We start from the raw sequence: 19458 nt of genomic DNA, 5'->3' as shown, positions 1-19458 counted from the left end.
TCTTTTAGAGTGTTTGGGTAAGTGAGATTAATTAACCCCAAAATTGGGTAAATGATCATTTTCCCTAAATTTAATGTCAATGTATTTTGTGTTATATATGTAGCCATATATTTCAACAAAAAAATTTGATCACGCGTTTTAATGCACAATTTTAATAACTTATCCCGATTAAACTTCAAACATTTTTCTTATAATTAAACTAAACTATTTGGTCACACAACTCATCACACCCTTGTTTTGATGTGACAAAATAATAATTTGCCACGTGCTTAATAAGGAACAAGGACCTGGTATTACCAAAATGATGGACCTCTTCTGCATATATATATATATAAAAGTCCAGTTATACAAGAAAAGCATATGGTTCACAATATATATAGGTCGTAGAATATGCTCGAGGAGGTTGCCGCAGCCCCAATGGCATATACGAAAATTCAAGCACACATGCAGGAAATTTACGAAGAAGACCAGGCATCAATGATTGAACCAGGGTGATGATAAGCTTGGGTTAACTAGGGTTGGGGTTTTTCCATGCATGATGCACGTTTCTATCTTAGTCTTCTGGGTTTAATGCGACATGTCTTTGTTTTTTGTTATGAATGGACCAGGACCATGTAAGTGTGTAACCCAGAAAAATGATGAGCAATGTGAACGGTGATCAATAATTGATAGAGTGACGGGTATTAAAAATGACGGGCAATGCAATCGTGGGTAGCAGCAGAGAGGACCAAATCTGGGTGGTTTGGTTACACTCATGATCGTCACCACTGGCGATGGGGCTAGTTATATAAATTCAAACACACCGGCCAAAATAAACACTAGTTAAGTTATGAATAGCTTCTGGTACGGCAATCGAAGTCAAAGCCAATTGACTTAGAAATGCCCAACCAAAAAAAAAAAAAAGGAAGAAAAGAAAGCTCTCATTTGTCTTCTAAAGAATATATATTTATTTCTTACCATCTTTTATTTTTTTTTAGTGCAGTTATGGAGTTTGATGCGAATTTTCCTACTCTCTTTAATCCCTACGCTTTTACATGTTTGAATTGTAATATTCTAAATCAATAAAAAATAAGCAGATGGTCAATAAATTGTCACATCATTTAATGAGATAAAATCAAGAAGAAAAAAACGATCATTTTACACTAAATCATGTTCGATTACATGATTAGTCTAAATACTGTAAGTCTACATCTACATAGACTTTTAACGAATTTATACTTGCCTTGGTTTCCAAATCAAGTGTTGTCTAATAACATTGATTAGGATAGTGTTATATTTCTAAATCAAGATTACCAAAAATATAAGCAGGATTATATATAGCACAAGTCACAAAACTTACTCCACAATGACAATTTAAATGATAGGGTCATCTACAATAATTGGTATTAATGTCGGTTATATTAAAACCCCAATCAATCTCATCTCACAAAAAAAAATAAGAACCAAAAAATTAAAGAACAAAAAACAAAAACAAAAATAATGTGTGGACAAACTGAGAGCGGTCACCCAAAGTTGTGGCTTTCTTTTGGTCCAGATGTGTCGTACAAACAACAGCAACCAAAAAATTTTAAGATGATCAATAATTAGGTCTATGTTCCTTTCTCTGGTTTCCAACCCTATTTTCTTCTCGAACCTCCCAAACTCTTTTTTTATTTCTTCTAATTTAATTAATTACAATTTCTTTCTGTGTGTATGATATATATATATAATTGATATTTGCGCCCCCCAAGTTTATATTTTCATTTCTGGTTTGATAATATTATAGCTTCTTTTCCCTTCCATATAAAGCTTCCATTTTCAAACCCCATCTTGTATCTCTCTCTCTCTCTCACTCTTTGTATATCTATCTCTCTGTCTCCCTAAATTTACGTAGTAATTTCCAATTTCATTTTGATTATTACTCGATCCCGGAATTTATATTCCGTCGCCTTTATTCGAGATCAGGATTTCGGAAAGATTTGATTTTGATTTTGATTTGAATCAAATCGGCGGCACCCAGGGTCTGGTTTTCGTGAATGGAAAGAAGAGGAGGCAAGGTCTGGTGCTGAGGAGGAGGAGGAGCTTCGTTGTTTTCGTGTTTGTGTTTACTAATTGGGAATTTGGTTGTGAAATGTTGTATTTGAAGCAGCCAAACTCCCCAATTTGGGGTTCATTTGGTGAATGATTTCGAAGACGACGAGTCGGAATTGGATTTTGGGTTCTTGGGGGGTTTGATTCGGCTGTGCATGATATTCTGATAGGGCCCTGAGCTTGTGCTCGGGGATCTGACCTTTCGGGAATATTTATAATGGCCTCGTCGGAAAATGCGCCGGAGCCGCCGCCGTCCTCCCACGCCGGAGGAGACGAGGAAGTTATTACTCCTCCTCAGCACATAGATATGCAGAAGTTCAGGCTTTACGAGACTCGATCGGTAATTTCTCAGTTCAGCTCAATTTTGCAATCATTATATTATTTTCTGGAGATTGGTATAATTGAATTAAGAATGTGTTTTATTTTAGCTGTATTTGCCTAGGAATGAACTGTTATCGCTCTAATCAAGTTTTGCAATTCATCAGTTTTTTAAGTGTTCTATTGTAAAACTGGGTGTTTATGGATACCAACTTGTGCATTTTCGTTTTGATGCCTACAGAACTTTTACATGATTGGAAGGGACAAGAGTAGAACGTATTGGAGGGTACTAAAGATTGATCGATTGGATCCTTGTGAGCTCAATGTTCTTGAAGATTCTACTACTTATACCGAACGTGAATGTTCTGACCTCTTGAGGCGGGTACATGAAGGGAACAAGGTCACTGGCGGATTGAAGTTTGTCACTACTTGTTACGGCATTATTGGTATGGGGATTCTCTGAGTTCACTCTTTATTTTTTTTTCGCATTCCACAAAAATCAAAATTATTTCTCTACTCACTGTGGCTCGGTGGTTGTAGGGTTCATTAAATTTCTGGGGCCCTATTACATGCTGCTTATAACAAAGAGAAGAAAGATAGGTGCCATTCGTGGCCACGCGGTGTATGCCATCTCCAAAAGTGAGATGATCCCACTTCCAAATTCACCTGTTCAGTGCAGTATTGCTGATTCTAGAGATGAAAACAGGTATTTGTCCAATTTGCTTGTAGATGTACTTATTGCATGGCATCGTCCCCAAAACAATGTATTGATCGCTACATTACGAGGGAATTAAGTTTAATGATCTGTCATTCTTTGATCGTCTGAATTAGTAACTCTCTAGTACATAAAATTTCGCCCTCTGTATCTTAGACATATAAGATCTCAAGCATAATCGCATTCTCTTTTTCATTGATGGTTTCAGATACAAGAAGCTCTTGTGCACAATGGACCTCACAAAGGACTTCTTTTTCAGCTACTCATACAATGTTATGCGTAGTCTTCAAAAGAACATGTGTGATCATAAGAAGGGACATGTTGTTTATGAAACCATGTTCGTCTGGAATGAGTTCTTAACTCGGGGAATAAGGAATCACCTGCAAAATACTGTTTGGACAGTTGCATTGGTTTATGGTTTCTTTAGACAGGTGAGGGTGTACTTCCCTTCACAATATACCTGCTGAACAGTACTTCAGTTAGTATGTATTGTTCTCGGTTTCTTGATGGAAACTAACTTCCTTCTTCAAGTACAAGTTTCAATAAGTTTCAAATAGTCCCATTAAATTTTTGCTTATGGAACAAGCGTTACTATCTCACGTAACTCACTTCAGCTTACCTGCTCAGATAACTATATTTTGTGTTTTACTAAATTCTTTGAAGATTTGCTCTACCTGATATTTTCAAGATTTATTTTAATTTTAGTAGCTTTTTCAGCTATAAAAATTGCAAGACAGATCTGGTGCATGATTGTTCTGTTCTTGTTTATTCACTTTTGGATTTTGGACTGATGGCTTATTGAAACTTGATGTAGGCCACTCTCTCTACATCTGGACGTGACTTCAAACTGACCCTCATTGCAAGACGTTCACGTCACTATGCGGGAACCAGGTGAGGGTGCATTCAAATTTATATTCCCTTATTCAATTAGGTATTTTTGATTTTATTGGTCTTGATGGATAGGTTAAGAAAATTGATCGTCTTCCTTACTGAAATAGGTAAGTTTGGGTAACCTTGTTAGATGGTTTATCATATATGTCTTGTTCTGAATGTGGCTCTTCTGAAAAACAGTAAAATGGTGTTTTCTCTCTCTCTCTCTCTTGCATAATGGATTATCTCTTGGTTCTCTTGGATTTAGGAATATTTTGAAGCTGTTAACATGGTTAAATCATAGGTTTTTTTTTTCTCCATTTCTTTGAATATGGGATGATAACATATGCTAGCTAACATGCTCACAATCTTGTGCACATACAATATGTTCATGTGTGTATGTCTCACTTGTTGCTTTTACTCATATAGGTATCTAAAACGTGGTGTTAATGAGAAGGGAAGAGTAGCTAATGATGTTGAGACTGAACAGATAGTTTTTGAGGATGTTCCTGAGGGCTTTCCCGTGCAAATAAGTTCTGTTGTACAGAACCGTGGCTCAATCCCTCTCTATTGGTCACAAGAAACATCGCGTTTAAACATTAAACCAGATATAATATGTATGTCCTGTTATAAGATGTAACTCTCAAGATTATGTTGTGAATTCGTGTAACTAACTTTTGTCTTCTTCCAGTGTCAAAGAAGGATCCAAACTACGAAGCCACTAGGCTTCATTTTGAAAATCTTGCCAATAGATATGGGAACCCCATAATTATTTTAAATCTCATCAAGGTAATTTATGTAGCGAGAGTCCTATCCTGATGCTATTAATCATGTATTCATGTTAAATATACCATGCTTTCTTTTCCTTTTGTTTCTTTCTTCTGCACAATCCCAACTGAAATATGCACTAAATTACAATATGCTTACCGTACAATTGTTACAAAATGAGGCGTTTGGTAATGTAGTACTGCTGTTAGTTCTACCAGTTTCTTGACCTATGCATTTTGATTTACTTATGTAATTTTTATCTATTGTAATCAACAGACACAGGAAAAAAGGCCTCGAGAGTCCATTCTACGCACAGAGTTTGCTAATGCAATTGATTTCATTAATAAAGAACTATCTGAGGAGAACCGTCTCAGATTTCTCCACTGGGATTTGCACAAACATTCTCGAAGGTAGTCTGATTTCATTAATTGCCAACATTTATTTTAATAATATGGTAGTCTGACATTGTATTCCTTAAACAAAGAAGTGACATTGTTTTGTCCTTCCCTCCAGCAAAGCTATAAATGCTTTACTACTCTTGAGCAAGGTGGCTACATATGCCTTGACTTTAACTGGGTTCTTCTATTGTCAAGTTACACCAGAAATGGGACCCGAGGGCATGATTAATTGGCCTTCATCAGAGTAAGTTTTCATTTATTTTACTAGTTTGCAGGTTGAAGTAATCTGTACGAATCTTTAGCACTTGGATGAACTTACCTGCAAATTTATGTAGAAGTTCTGTTCACTTTGCTGTATTCACAAGTACATTTTTGTCTTGGTATGAAGTTTTTCACACCAAAATTCCCGAGTACTTTGTCATCTCATTTAACGTTCTTTTAGGTTTTCATATTTTGCGTGCTTAGTACTTGTATCAATGCCACGGGTGGTAGAAATGGAACATTCATTGAGAACATTTGTCCCAAGTTCTGACAATCAATACTGTTCCTTTTGTCCTGGGCCGTAGACTTGTGATGTCGCTCTTGTAGGTTAATCATGTTAAGTGTATGTCCAGTTGTTGAGGTCTTGTTCAGCTTCTTCTTGGTGTGTGTCTCAGATTTTTGCATTTTTTTTTCAGGTCTATTGTCTATGGATTCCTTGTTCACTTTCTTAATTAGTTTTCTAGAGTATCTAGTTCTATTGTACTTATAGTGAAAAGCTCTTATTGTCAGTTTAGGTCCAAAAGGTTTCTTTGCATCAATTTCAGTTACGTGTTGGCACTCCTCTTCAGAAAGTGGATTTTCTGTGTAGTTCATTACATCACCAAGATATACTAAATGATCACATATTCACATACAACCTCAATATAGGCTAACTATCGTAAATTCTAAGAAATAATTCTGGTTTTTGATAGTTCTTTGACGATGTATATATGGAACAGGAATTTTGACAATTGTATGTCTCCCCAAAGACATTGTGCTAATGGAGATGAGGATGTTGATAGCATAGTGGGGAAACCAACTGGAGGCATCAACATTGCAAATGGAAATCATTCTACCAAACCAGCCACATTCCAGAATGGGGTGCTGAGGACCAATTGCATAGACTGCCTTGATCGGACAAATGTTGCACAGTATGCATATGGGTTGGCTGCTCTAGGACACCAGCTTCATGCTTTGGAAGTTTTAGAGAATCCCAAGATAGACCTTGACGATCCCTTGGCTGATGATTTAATGGGATTTTATGAAAGAATGGGTGACACACTTGCACACCAGTATGGTGGTTCAGCTGCTCACAATAAGGTGAGGAATATGTTTTGAAGTGTAAATTGGATCGAATAACTTCTGGGCTTTAAGATTGACTAATATTGGACCTGCTTACCCATTAGCAATCTATTACCAAATGCTGACGGTCATATACCCATTACTTTCTTTGAATCTAATTGAACTCCTATGCTGTATAGATATTTTCTGAGAGAAGAGGTCAGTGGAGAGCAGCAACTCAGTCTCAGGAATTCTTCAGAACTCTTCAACGGTATTACAGCAATGCGTATATGGATGCACAGAAGCAAGATGCAATTAATATGTAAGTTCTCGAATCTTTGTCATGTTTTGTATGACCTTCCTAAAAAAAAGTAAGTGGGTGGGTGTTGGTGTGTGTGTGTGTGTGTGTGTGTGTGTGTGTGTGATATTTTATGCATACATTAAAACAAGCGGCTCCGCTTTTGACATTCCTGCAGCTTTTTTTTTTTTTTCCCATGGATGTATTCACTTACAATTATGCATGCCAATGCTAAAAGTCTTTCTTCGTCTGATATTGGAGCAGATTTCTCGGGTATTTTCAACCACAGCAAGATAAACCTGCACTCTGGGAACTGGATTCAGACCAGCATTACCATGATGGGAGGCATGGGTCAAAAGACACGGATGAAGATGGATGGTATGTAGTAGGCCAATCAAATGCCTTGAGATTTGATAACTTGTTGCAATAGAGTGTTTTGCTACTTCATCCTGGGAAGCCTAATTCCAACGTGCTTTCTCTAATATCAAGTTCACATGGTCTGTTTTTAATTGTTGCATGATTGTTTACATTAACCTGGTATTGTTTGCTCTCCATGAATGGTAAAATTCTTGTTGGTATTTAGTGATTTTAATTATCTTTTTAGTTCCGTTGTATGGCCTACAACATTTGACTGGACAAAAGGTTAGGATATTGAAGCTTCTTGGAGAAAATAAAGGCCTGTATTGGTGTTCCTCTCCTTGCATCTGTTCTGTTTCCAGAATATTTATGGAGAAAGTCGTAAAGCAAGGAAATTATATACTGTGTGTGTTTGCTTTATGCTTGATTTAATATTATTTTCACTTATATACCAGTGATGCTTGCCTCTTTCAAATTCATTGTCAAATCTTTTCCTAACTAATTGCTTCTCTGTATCTAGGTTCAGTTTCAAGAGATCATATTCCGATGGAAACATTCTCCATCCAAATAGCTCACCTATGTCAGCACCAACTGTAAAGCAGGAGAAATTTACTAACTATCCGGTTTTGCCTGATCAAACTCAACAAAGCAAGATACTTTCAGAATCCTCACCTGAAATATCAACTTGTGAGAGTGATATTGCATATTCAAGGTTTGTAAACCACCGTTGTTCTTCTGTTCAAATTATCCTTTTCTTGTATGACAACTTGTAATGATGGAGCATAACAGAATATGAAATCTGTACTGTTCCGTTGTTGATCTCGAATATGGAAATCAGTCAAGAGAAGAAATTTTTCAAAGAGCGCATGATAGAAATTAGGAAGTCTAAAGAAGCAATATAAAAAATGGCACTCTGTGTGATATTATATGTACTCACTAATATTCAGGGTTCTATGAATAAATGTAGGGCATGCTGTCTTGATCTTAATTTTTTTTATTGGATTACTCATCAAGAAAGGCTCAACATTGTCTATTATTCCATAATACATTACGAACATTACGAGTAAGTAGAATTTTAGTCCCATTGCTGAGGCAAACACAAGTAAATCTGAGGAAACGTAAAAACTTGTTTTAATGAGAAGGAAATACAAGGAAGTTGAGGACAGTAGTAACTACAAGTGAACATCCACACTGTGATCCTTCAATCAGTTCTCATTCAGCTGATTGTGATTTTGGTTTTTCTGTATAGGTACACTCCCTCGATGCCTCGCAGACAACTTTTCGGAGAGTTGCAAAGATATCGGTGTCATGAAAGTGATCATATTTACTATTCTGAACATGGAGATGGGTATAATTTCTCAAACTTTGTGGATCTAGACTGGCTATCTTCCTCTGGGAATTCATGCGAGGAGGAGCCGTATGAGAGGTACCTACTGTGATTACCAATTAAAATTTAAAACAGATCTTTTTCATTGATTACCAAAGAGAGTTATTTTTATTCTAATGGGATTCCCATCAAATAAGATAACTAAACTGTTGCCTGAAAGTGGAGATGTAATGGTTGCAGATCGTCAATACTTACCAACTCACCACTTGAGGGGCTATCATCGGAAAATGTTGTCAACGGAATAATAGGAGATTCTACACCCTCCACAAGTGTGTATGGATCCATCTTGAAGGTCAGTAAACTTTCCTTTGGAATGCTAGAAGTAATTTCCCACTTGATAGTAGTTCTTTTTTCTTTCTTCTTTTCCCCTTTTTGGTCTGAAACCTGATAGTTGATTCATTTTACTGTATGTAAATAGTTGCAGGACGGAAAACTTAATTTCCATATTATCCAGTTCTCTTCTTTTTGAGCTTGGATGGTCATTCTTTTTTCTGGCAAAATATGACGTCAGAGAATAAACTTTGTTACTTGTACCCGTCTCTCCTACAGAATGGATTCGGATGTCATTTCCTAATACTTGCTGTTGCTGTCTTATAATCTGCAGGGAAAGGAGCAAACAGGAACAGGATTATCCTTTAGTAACGGAGAGAGTTCCAATGTTCCTGAAGACTTTCCAGATAGCTTCTCGAACTGGGTCAATTATGGAGAGACACTCTGCCACTGAAATTTGGATCATTTTTCCCCTGTATTGCATTTTCGGCTCTGTAGATGGCACGTTAGCCGTTTACTAAAATGCTGATCCATGGATGAGAAACTATAGGATGGCATGTTAGCCATATCCGGAACAAGGAGAAAACAAAAGCAGTGGAGCCGGGGGGTTGTGTACGATACAGCATTGATTTGGTCATAAAAAAATTTCAGTCGGGAACCTATACCAAAGTAGAGAGTACATAGTCAACAGTTGAGATTCTTTAGGAGCTCTTCCTCCATCGGTTCGTAGACTCAAGATCTGATTCTTGTAAATATTTTGCTCTGTTGTTTGACACTCCACTTTAGAATTCCCAGGTCATTGATTCTTTATATACCTTCATGTTTGTGGACGTGCATAAAACTAACCATGTGGGTAAATGTATTTGAAATCTTACTGTTGTTGAAATGTTTATTGGCCTTTCAGTGCAATAAGTGGGGTTTATGAACGGTTAAGGAGAATGTTCAGAAATCTCATAGTAGCCATTCATCCCATTCAAGAGTCCTTGGTTAAGGCGACTACTCAAACCAATAAGAATTACAATTACATGTACTAAACAATTGACAATTACATCTTCCTTTGCATGTTTACATAAAGCGCCATAATTCATTAAAAAAAAAAGATAGAAAGAAAGAAACACAGTCCACTATAGCAAGGATTAATTTGTTCAGATTCTACTTTGGCACACTTCATCATCAATATAAATGCAATAGGTTTTAGGTGAGTCGTGAGTGGTAATCCGCACACCTAGGAATGATTTGCATTTTCAGATTTTCTTGCAAACTCCCAAGCCAACAAGGTAAAGAAGACCATACAGGGATCAATAACAAAGAGAGACTTAATATTGAATCCTGCTGCTGCTTAAGCGTATGTGGTTTTCAACATATACTCAAAGTCGAAACAAAATAAAAGAAAACTACAGAGCCATAATGAACCAACCACCTAAGCCATGTAATCATCAGTCTTGGAATCCAAAGCTTGAAATATGTGAACAAAGTCCATAAGCATAGAAATGGGCAGGAAAGATAATCAACCCAGGATGGGGAAGATTCGAGCCACATGGTCTAATGGAATTCCACCGTCTGTGCTTTTCTTCAGCTCGGGATGGTTAAATTCATTTCGAGGTAAGACAATGAGTTGGCCCTTACCATGACCTTTTTCAAGAACCCAACCGCTATTGGCAACATGATGCTCAAGGAATTTGTCCAAGGATATACCTTCAAGGTTGATTGCCTGTGACATACCACAACATATTATAAGTTTTTAGAGAGGTGCACAAAGCTGTAGGTAAATCTACAGAGATTCAATAAACTAACCAGACAATACAAGACAGTTTACAGACTTATTAGAGTAAGGAAGGGAGGAACAAGTATATACCTCAGCAAGCACAGATCTGGGAACCTTTTGGTAAGTCAAGGAAAGAACATGAACTGCATAGGCTTGGACAGCTTGCTCAAAACCTGCAATCGATTCTCTTGTAAGCCAAAACTGTATCGCGTGGATAGCATAAATGATGGACAGAATACTGAAAGAAATACGATGACAGGGACCACATCAGAAAAATAAAACACAATAACAAATGAAGCATCTGAAATACCTGGGACAGCTTCAAGTATGTGACGATTCTTAGATGCTTCATCCCAGAATTGACTGAATCTTCCTGTCTGCGAAACAAAAACTAGAGTTTTAGGAAGTGCATAGCTGATGAATCTACATTTCCAGTAAAGCAATTGTACCTCTAGATAGTGAGATAGGACAATTAGTGTCTTGAACTGCTCCTCCATTTGCTGATAAACGAAAAGACAAAAACAAACGAGGCGATTAGTTGATCAAAACTCTCAAACTTTCGATGAACTCAAATATATCGACAAACAACCAGCCAGCACACTTTCCAATTGTTAACGAGAACAATCAAATAGTAAATCGTTTACGAGAATAATACCACTCTTTCTGGAATTAGGAAGAGACAGAGGCTGAAATCGGGAGCGGGCATTGCCATCAGTGCCTATACATTAACATACACAAAACTTCAAACACATTTCTCAACCACTTAACAATAACAATCAGAAACCAAACGTCGAAAGCTTTTTGACATTAAAATGCAGACCTTAACCAAAATACGAGCAACAATTTGAGTGCTCATACGCTCCGGCTCAAACTGCAGGCAAAAATTAGAGGAGCAAAACCATCACAACAAAAGCTCATAATTCCAAACAGAAACTAGTGAAAACCAAAAACCCTAAATCACCTGATAGAGACGAAGAAGGCAGAGATTCGCATCGAGACTGTAGGTCTGTGACGAAACCTAAAAATCGAATACAAAAATTTCAATCAATCAAATCAAGGAATCGAATGGAATGGAATAGAATAGAAAGAAGAAGACCTGCTCGTTGACGTAGCTTTCGAGATCGGGGAGGATATCGGGGTTGTAGGGATTGACGGCGACCAATTGCTCCACCGTGAACGACACTTGCTGCTGCTGCTGCTGCGGCGACGGCGGCGTTTGCTGTGGAGCCTCTCTTCCCATTTTTGGCCTTTGAAATTCAACAAACCCTACCTCTCAAACAAACCTAGAGATTTTGAGGGGTTTTGGGTTTCTCAGTCCTAGTCTTCTTCTTCTGACAAAACGAAACAGCGAGAGAGCCTCGAGGGTTTTTGGTTCACTATAGGGGAAGTTAACGATTGAAGGCATGCGAAATTACCTATATACCCCCTTAGTTTTGTAAATTTTTGTTTTTTTTTGTTTTTTGTTTGGAAAACCACCCGACTCGAGAGATTTGATCTAGTAGCATAAGTTTTCACTTCATAAGTGAGAGGATGGTACAACTTAGGGAAGTCTAATTATTATAATTCTTCGTTGTTGATGTAATAAAACCCTGCTCACAATAAATTATAATTCACTGTAATTATAATTTTTTTGATAGGTTTACAAGTTTTTGTGTTTGCTTAAAAAGAGGTATAAGATACATGAAAAATAACTATGCAAAAAAAAGGAGTCAAGATTGATGAAGTAGAAATGGATACATGAAACAGAAATTAAAAGTTATGATTATAATTCAATTTATGGGTTATGAATGTGTGACATGCAAGGGATTGTGGACTGTTGGTAAAGCTGGGTGGGCAAGGTCAAACTTGTCATTCTCATGTCTGCCCTGTCTCCAAATGGGAAGAACACTAATTCTATTTTCTTGGAAAGAAAAAAAAAAAAAAATTTGAGTTAGCCCTTTTTTTTTCCTCAATGCCTACTGAAACAGCCCTTCATATTCATTACAATAGAAAATTAATTACAGAAACTCACCATTCTGACTCCTGTAGACTACAAAACTTTCTATACAAGAATACAGGGCTACAGGCATGATGAAAGACTATAACTGAACTGACACTACTAGCTAGAGTGCTATTGTTTTACAGATTTAATAGATTCGATATCAAATTCCAGCCCAACCATGTCTTCTTATCAGAAGGGCACGCAAAATTGAGTTCGAACATCTCCTTGCTAGCAGGTTCACCAGATTCACAGAATCCAACCAGCTTGGCGACGATTTCAGCACTCTCCTGTACATGTTGCATGTTATGAGGGTCAGTCCACAGCTTGTTTACCAGCTGCAGCCTCCTTTGTTTTCCGCCTGGAGGGATATCCCATTTCGCATACAGCATCTCTCTTTCGTCTGCTGTTAGCTTAGAGCTCACCCTCTTGGCCAGATACTCCCTTTCTTGCTTAAGAGCCTTGATACTGCAAAAGCCAAAAGCCATGCCAATGTTTCAGCAGATTATAACAAATAATGAAATAGCTGAGTTAAAAACCTAGTTCAAATTGTACCTTGCTGAAACAGTGCCTGCAGGTTCGTCACCTAGAAGTGCTGGACTAGCATTACCAAGATCGGAGAAATGTCGTTCCAACCACTGCAGTCTTCTCAGTTCAACTTCCATGTATATCTGATCAGAAGGGTCGCCCTTGAACAACAGATAAAATTGGCTGCGGTGAGTAATTGAAACATGGCACAAATGCCATAGCATGACAATTTCTTTTCTATCCTCTTCAAAAGTCAGGTGCCATGCCAATGGAATAGATTCATCGATTTTATCTGTCTCGTCTGTTCCAGCTTCTTTGTCCTCCTCCATTGAAATGACCTGAAACCATATATGTAATATAGCAAATGTTAAATGGTGAAGTTAACAGATACGAGTCATAGCATTAGTGTTTTTTTTTTGCTTTTTCTTTCTTTTTTCATGTCATGGCACATTGGTATTATACTGATATTGTCAACAATTTTTGGGGACAAAAAATCCAGATTCTAGTTTTCAGTCCTCATGAGTTGTAACACTGATTGAAACAGTTGTATTCATTTTGCGGAAAGGCATAGAGAATGAAAGCAAAGTAAATACTCTGATCAAGGAAAACTGAACAATCTCAAAAACCAGATATTCATGCCCAATCAATATACTCTTATGCTTCTTCACTAGCACTTCTGACATTGAAATGGCATGGATTTCTAATGGTAATTTTTGAACTCTATGTGAAATGCATAATTACCTGGCATAACAGAAGGTTCTTCTGGTATTGGAGCTTCAACACCCGCTCTTTTAACTCAGTAACATAAGTTCTAATGCTGCGTATATTCTCCTCTGCAGCATTCTTGAACATCCTCTGCATTTTTTTCACATTAACTGATGATTGCGGAGCAGCAGGACTTCTCTCTCTGGATGATTTACGGGTACCATTTTCATCACTCTTTGGTGGAGTAGATTTAGACCTCCCAGACATGGCAATGCCATCGCTAGGCATAGCATCGTTGTTCTCAGGCACCTTGTTCTCAGTCTCATAATCCATCACTTTCCGCGAAGGGGTCATAGGTGAGCAAGGAGAGCGGATTAGATGCTGCATATTTGTACTATTGCTTAGGGTGAAAGGAAGGAGTTTCTTCTTTTTTGACGGGGTCTTGCATTCTGAAGTTTCCTCACTAGTTGCAAAAGCAGAAGCCAGCTGGTCTATAGATTTCTGAACATTCTCAAGCTTCCTTTCTAAAGATTCAATATTGCCTGCCTGAGATTTCCATCGAGTGATCTCTTCTTTCAGATTGGTCTCACCTCCAATCATAGATTCTTCAGGAATGGAGCTAACTGCTTGTATGTCCTTTATCTCAGACAGCAGTTTTGCTATAGTTTCAGTAGTTTCCTGATTTCCCAGTTGATGGGTAGCTACCTCCTTGTGCAGTACTTCAAGTGCTCGATTCGCCTCATCACCGAGCTGCCTCTGTCTCTGCTCTAACTTTCGGATTTCATTCACAATCATGGATGGATCTGTAGAAGTTACTGATCTCCTCATAATTGACTGCCTTCGAACTGCATTTCTTGTACGAGACTGTGGAGTAGTAGCAACTGTTTCATTCTCTCCTGGAAAAGAAAGACGCCTAACAACTTCAGAAGAAGGTCCGCATTGGTTCGATCCCTGCATATTTTATAGGTCAAAGAGTTAAGTTAATAACCATGCATGAAAATCATAAAACAGAAATAACAAATACAATATCATAGTACCTTCTGCACTTTGTTTACTTTCCGTTCTAATTCAAGTTGTGATTGTGCAAGGTCTCTTTGTCGCTTTAGCTCTTCCAGTTCCCTCTCCATCTGGAAAATGAAAGTCCTTTACATGTCAGAATAAGCAAATAGATAGGAGGACGTAATAAATGTTCAGTTTTTTTTTTTTTTTTTTAGCATCACACCTGCTTGATTTTCAAGTCCTTTTCTTCTAGTATGGACTTAAGCGCAGAAGGCTCTGGACTCCGCAGCTCTGCTTCAAGTCTGGCTATTCTCTGCGAATTATGGAAACAAGGTTAGGCAGGTTTACCTTATGCTAATTTGGAAGTGATGTATATGAGGTTGTAAATATCAGAGAAGATGAATAGCTGCTAATCCTTTTACCATGTTTATTTTTGCAGCATTGGTGACCTCCTTGGCACTAGTTGCAAATGATAGTGTATTTCTTGTCTGCTCTACATGACTTAAAGCTGGGCTTACAGTACATATAATAGCAGTCCGAGCATTCCCCCCGAGTGAAGACTGCAAAATTCGTGTAAGTTTTGAATCCCTGTATGGTATGTGGCCACTTCTTTTTCCACCACTGCATTAGAAAAAACTATTAAGAGAGAAATACTTTCATGTTCAACAAATTAAGAAACATTGAAAATCTCCACAATTATCTTTAGTTCTTAACCAAGTGCAATTACAAGCTTCAAGATTTTTGTTCCACCACATCAAAAGGCAGGGTTAGGTTAAGCTAAAGTTGTAATATGAGATGTTCTAAGGCATCAACAATTTGGCAGTGGCAGTTGCTTACCTTAGCTTCCTGATAACTGTTGTGAGTGTTAGCAAGCTGCGGTTTATATGACTACCTTCCTTCAACCTTGTACCATCTGCATTTGTCTGGGAGGCACGTTCACTTCCAGCTAAGTCCACAAGGTTCTGCAAATTTCCAAAATTCTAGTCAGTTTCTACTCTACAAAAGTTTGTTGTTGTCTACTATCAAGAATCTGAGTGAGGAAATAAATATAAATATACCAAACTGGCTCCAAAAGACTTCACTGAGCCTGAACTCTCTCGGAGGCTGCTTTCTATGGTCTGGAGAAAAAAAAAAAAAAGGTGATTAGTATCCTTAAGCGTGGACATATACCACTGCTAGTGAAAAAAGGTTTTATATATGATAGCTTTGTCTGCAACCTTGTTTGACACAGAAAAAGTGAAAAAGCCATCTATATTCCAGCAACTAGAAAGACTCATAAGATTGTAATAGTAAATTCCAATGTTAGGAAAAAAGAACCCAGAACGATGAATGATAGGAGAAGTAATAATACAGTCTGCATGAAAGTGCAAAGAGTATATTTACCATTCATGAAACATTTATTTGAAAAAACTCAGGCAAAGATTCAAATTAAAATATACCAGCCTGATTATCTGATGTGATCTTGAGCTTTTATCATTTAGGGCAGTTTCTCCCACTTGCCTTTGAGCTGCACACACAATTTTTACTATTAGAGGATCATACAGAATAGAAAGGGTCATCTTAATTACCCAAATATATCATGTAATGGAAAATGCTGTAGAAGGGGATGAAAACAAGAAAGATGTTCGCTAAGCACTAGATGAAAACAAGTTAATACAAGGGAATGAAACCTGATACATAAAATAATTTGTTTCTTAAAATGACAAGTGTAAAGCCTCATTTCAAGTTATCACTTCAAATGATGGCTGAACATAATTCACTTGAATCAATGTATTACCTTCACAAATTCCAATCAAATGTTTCAAATGTTGGCCATCTTCAATAATTTCTTCATGTAATTTATCCACATTGGTCCCTTTCTACATTAGAACAAAAAGGCATGAAAAGTTAACAGAAAAAATGATAAAAATTATCTGATCTCAATCAGGAAAGTTTCTTGTAAATACCTCAGCATCATCCAAAAGCCGAACGGGGCCAGATTTGCGTTTCAGAAGGTCAACAACAGTTTCATTGTAAATCTCCAATGCAGAAAACTTAAGAATGAACTTCCTCTCCGGTGTCTGTGAGATCAAAACTATTCAAAATTAGGGAATCAAATAAACTCACCACATAACAAACAAACCCATTGCATTAAATGTAAGCAACCAAGGCATAAGTAATAAGACGTCATAGGAACTTCCAACCATATAAGTGTGTTTCTTATTATTTTGACCCTAAAATTTCCCCTCACAATATGCAGAGCAATTCGAAAGCCATATAAAGATCTTGACAGAACTGGCCTTACGTTCTTGATGTGTTCAAAAATGTCCTTGACAGCATTTTCAGTGATTCCTCTCATGGTGAATGTCTTTCCACTACTAGTCTGCCCATATGCAAAAATTGTTGCTGCCAAAAGAAGAATTTGGAATTCTTAGAATTGGCCTAAAGTCCTTTCCACTCACGATAAAACATAACTAAAACTACAGTAACTAACTATATGTTAAGTTACCATTCATTCCTGTAAGTGCAGATAAAGCAACATCCTTAGCCCCTTCTTCATAGACCTTCTGAGTTGAGCACGTTGGGCCAAACACCTTATCTGTCACATATAAGTAACAACAAATAAATCAACTCTGTGCCCAAAAAATGGACAAATGTACTTTCCTAATGAGAACTTTTACACAACAGTAGTTGCAGGACATACCAAATATGTATGGATTAGCAGGTCTCTCATGATTTGGATTCTTGAAAACAATAGTGTTCTCATCCAGGCAGTCCCAGGCAATAAGATCATACATTGCCTGCTCTCTCCGATTCAGCGGCCTCAATCGAAGAGTGACCAAGATTTTCTCCTCGCGAACTCTTGAACCACCCGGAGTGGAACAAGTAGTCCTATGGAGTTTAGACGTCGGCGTCGCCGGTGTCCCAGCCATCATCTTCTTCACTCACTAGCCTCCACTCTACAAAATCAACCATGCTATAATATCATTCATCTAGGCCATAACGAAAATGTCAGCAATCTCATCTGTTTCTTGATACTAACTAACGCAACTAATTTTTGCATTGCAAAATCTAGAAACAAATTGGGGAAAACGAAACCCTAGCTTAATTAATGAACAAAATCAAGCATTTCCATAACGAAATCAAGCTCATAATCGTCAACTAAAACCTAAAACATCAATCAGATTCCTTGCGATTCTTGAAATAATTTCTTGTCCGCTCAACAAATTTAACCTGAAAACTCCTTCGTTCTTTCAAAAAAACAAAATCACTAAAACCTGAAAACGGCTACATTCTACAGAAAAACTTGACGAATCTACAGCACTGCAGTAATCCAAAACCAAGAAAGAGAATCCCAAAACCCTAATGCTTACGGTGGAAATGGAGTTCTTGAAGAGACCGCGAGTCGCCGAAGTCCAGAACTGCCGGCGGAAGATTCCGATTCACTCCGATTTGGCTCCGATAGGGTTTGGTCACAGTGAAGAGTGTGATGAAATTTTACAGGGAAGCGAGAGAGAGAGAGAGAGAGAGAGAAGGACAGATATGGCAGTGAAGTAACGGCTACTAGTGTTATTTATTTATTTTCCGTTCGATTATGGCGCACCTGAATATTTCCTCTTTTTTTTTTTTTGAATTACTGGCGCCTGAAGATGGGACCCACACCCAACGCAGCGCACGTGCGGTAGTCACGTTCTGCGTCGTAACGGAAAACGGGTCATTAATGCCCGACGTGCGAGCGGGCGGAACTGGTAACCGGGCCGAAAGAGGCCAGGAAAAAGGCCAGAGTAGACGGCCCACGAAAAGAAGGAAGATGTAGGCTTGGTGAAAATTAGCAATCACTATCAGTCACATCTAGGCTAACGTTAGATTCAAACCACCCAATGTGCAAGCATATTCCAAGTCTTACAAAGTTCATTGAGAAGGAGTCAAATTTCAAGAAGAGGGAGTCTTTTTTCAAGCACACAAGGCAAATTCCAAACACCTCTTCTACCTCGATACTTTCCATGTTATTCCTATAGATGCACTCTTATACATGTCATTTTCTGACGGAGTTTTCTTTTGTTTTGTTGAGCAGAGGTGTTCGGTTTGATTCCCTCTTTTTTGTCTAGGAATTTCGTCTGAGAATCGAGTATGACCTAACTAAAGACTTTAAATATTTCTACGTATGTATATTGACTCCGTGTTAAGATTTGAAAAAAAAAAAAAAAAGTAATGGAATTTCTAAGATTTTGTTTTTGTATTCACGCACAAGGCAAATTCCAAAGCTCTTCCACGAATATACATCTTCCATTTTATTGGGACTACACTCTTAAAGGCAAATGATATACCACCTTTTATTTTTTTTTTGTCAAGTTATACCACCTTTTATTAATTAGATTCCCACTTTTTTATATAGCCATGTCAAACGGAAAATGAACACTGCCCAACTAAAGAGTTCAATATTATATGTATATGACTCCGTGTTAAGATGATTCAACTATTCATGATTCATAAAATTCTGTTACTCTTTTTCTAAGATTTCGTTTTTGTATTCAAGCACAAGGCAAATTCCAAACCTCTTCTACATATGCAGATACTTCCATTTTAATGGGGCTAGAGGCAAATGATATACCACCTTTTAGTAGTGTTTTCTTTTCTTTCTTTTGTTGGGAAAGGTGAACATTTTGATTTCCTCTTCCTTAATCTTTATAGAAACTAGCAACGTGCCCGCGTTTCTCGCGGATGATATAATGATGTTAATGGAAAATAGA

At 37.5% G+C, this 19458-nt stretch overlaps 3 protein-coding genes across 4 annotated transcripts; 1 reads left to right on the top strand and 2 right to left on the bottom strand.

Moving 5' to 3' along the window:
* The first annotated feature begins 1682 nt into the window (after positions 1 to 1682).
* LOC133714547 (phosphoinositide phosphatase SAC3) lies at positions 1683 to 9686 on the top strand. 2 transcript variants are annotated; one of them, XM_062140689.1, is made up of 16 exons: positions 1683 to 2410; positions 2630 to 2834; positions 2929 to 3094; positions 3312 to 3534; positions 3918 to 3994; positions 4403 to 4590; positions 4665 to 4762; positions 5018 to 5151; positions 5255 to 5383; positions 6120 to 6480; positions 6642 to 6763; positions 7004 to 7117; positions 7623 to 7808; positions 8346 to 8522; positions 8664 to 8775; positions 9088 to 9686. In XM_062140689.1, the coding sequence occupies exons 1-16, from the start codon at positions 2288 to 2290 to the stop codon at positions 9205 to 9207; spliced, it is 2535 nt and encodes an 844-aa protein (XP_061996673.1). In that variant the 5' UTR covers positions 1683 to 2287; the 3' UTR covers positions 9208 to 9686. The 2 variants fall into 2 exon arrangements, with proteins under 2 accessions (XP_061996673.1, XP_061996668.1); XM_062140684.1 differs by having other exon boundaries at positions 1687 to 2410; positions 7617 to 7808.
* Positions 9687 to 10049: 363 nt separating this feature from the next.
* On the bottom strand, positions 10050 to 11891 carry LOC133714561 (eukaryotic translation initiation factor 3 subunit K). Its single transcript, XM_062140697.1, has 8 exons — positions 11615 to 11891; positions 11480 to 11536; positions 11339 to 11389; positions 11174 to 11236; positions 10968 to 11018; positions 10829 to 10895; positions 10609 to 10691; positions 10050 to 10464 (listed from the first exon to the last, which is right to left on the bottom strand). Exons 1-8 carry the CDS (start codon positions 11756 to 11758, stop codon positions 10261 to 10263), a joined length of 720 nt encoding a protein of 239 aa, XP_061996681.1. The 5' UTR covers positions 11759 to 11891; the 3' UTR covers positions 10050 to 10260.
* A 513-nt stretch (positions 11892 to 12404) lies between these two features.
* Positions 12405 to 18269, bottom strand: LOC133727145 (kinesin-like protein NACK2). Its single transcript, XM_062154768.1, has 15 exons — positions 18082 to 18269; positions 17412 to 17667; positions 17217 to 17306; positions 17013 to 17113; positions 16675 to 16788; positions 16506 to 16587; positions 16168 to 16235; positions 15787 to 15846; positions 15566 to 15690; positions 15151 to 15349; positions 14952 to 15041; positions 14767 to 14856; positions 13766 to 14680; positions 13052 to 13362; positions 12405 to 12964 (listed from the first exon to the last, which is right to left on the bottom strand). Exons 2-15 carry the CDS (start codon positions 17641 to 17643, stop codon positions 12637 to 12639), a joined length of 2805 nt encoding a protein of 934 aa, XP_062010752.1. The 5' UTR covers positions 17644 to 17667; positions 18082 to 18269; the 3' UTR covers positions 12405 to 12636.
* Between the last annotated feature and the right edge of the window lie 1189 nt (positions 18270 to 19458).

The sequence above is a fragment of the Rosa rugosa genome, chromosome 1 (genome assembly GCF_958449725.1).
Source record: "Rosa rugosa chromosome 1, drRosRugo1.1, whole genome shotgun sequence".
NCBI lineage: Eukaryota > Viridiplantae > Streptophyta > Magnoliopsida > Rosales > Rosaceae > Rosa > Rosa rugosa.
The sequence above is the reverse complement of the archived record's forward strand: the minus strand, read 5'-3'. Positions and strand labels throughout refer to the sequence as shown.

Excerpts from the sequence above, each read along its gene's own strand:
- LOC133714547 (XM_062140684.1), top strand. The coding sequence starts at position 2,288 with ATGGCCTCGTCGGAAAATGCGCCGGAGCCGCCGCCGTCCTCCCACGCC. Across the intron at positions 2,411-2,629 it reads GGCTTTACGAGACTCGATCG|AACTTTTACATGATTGGAAG; the intron begins GTAATTTCTCAG and ends TGATGCCTACAG. Across the intron at positions 3,535-3,917 it reads TTTATGGTTTCTTTAGACAG|GCCACTCTCTCTACATCTGG; the intron begins GTGAGGGTGTAC and ends AACTTGATGTAG.
- LOC133714561 (XM_062140697.1), bottom strand. The coding sequence starts at position 11,758 with ATGGGAAGAGAGGCTCCACAGCAAACGCCGCCGTCGCCGCAGCAGCAG. Across the intron at positions 11,537-11,614 it reads AAAGCTACGTCAACGAGCAG|GTTTCGTCACAGACCTACAG; the intron begins GTCTTCTTCTTT and ends TTCGATTTTTAG. Across the intron at positions 10,465-10,608 it reads CCAGATCTGTGCTTGCTGAG|GCAATCAACCTTGAAGGTAT; the intron begins GTATATACTTGT and ends GGTATGTCACAG.
- LOC133727145 (XM_062154768.1), bottom strand. The coding sequence starts at position 17,643 with ATGATGGCTGGGACACCGGCGACGCCGACGTCTAAACTCCATAGGACT. Across the intron at positions 17,114-17,216 it reads TGCACTTACAGGAATGAATG|CAACAATTTTTGCATATGGG; the intron begins GTAACTTAACAT and ends TTCTTTTGGCAG. Across the intron at positions 14,681-14,766 it reads AAGTAAACAAAGTGCAGAAG|GGATCGAACCAATGCGGACC; the intron begins GTACTATGATAT and ends TAAAATATGCAG.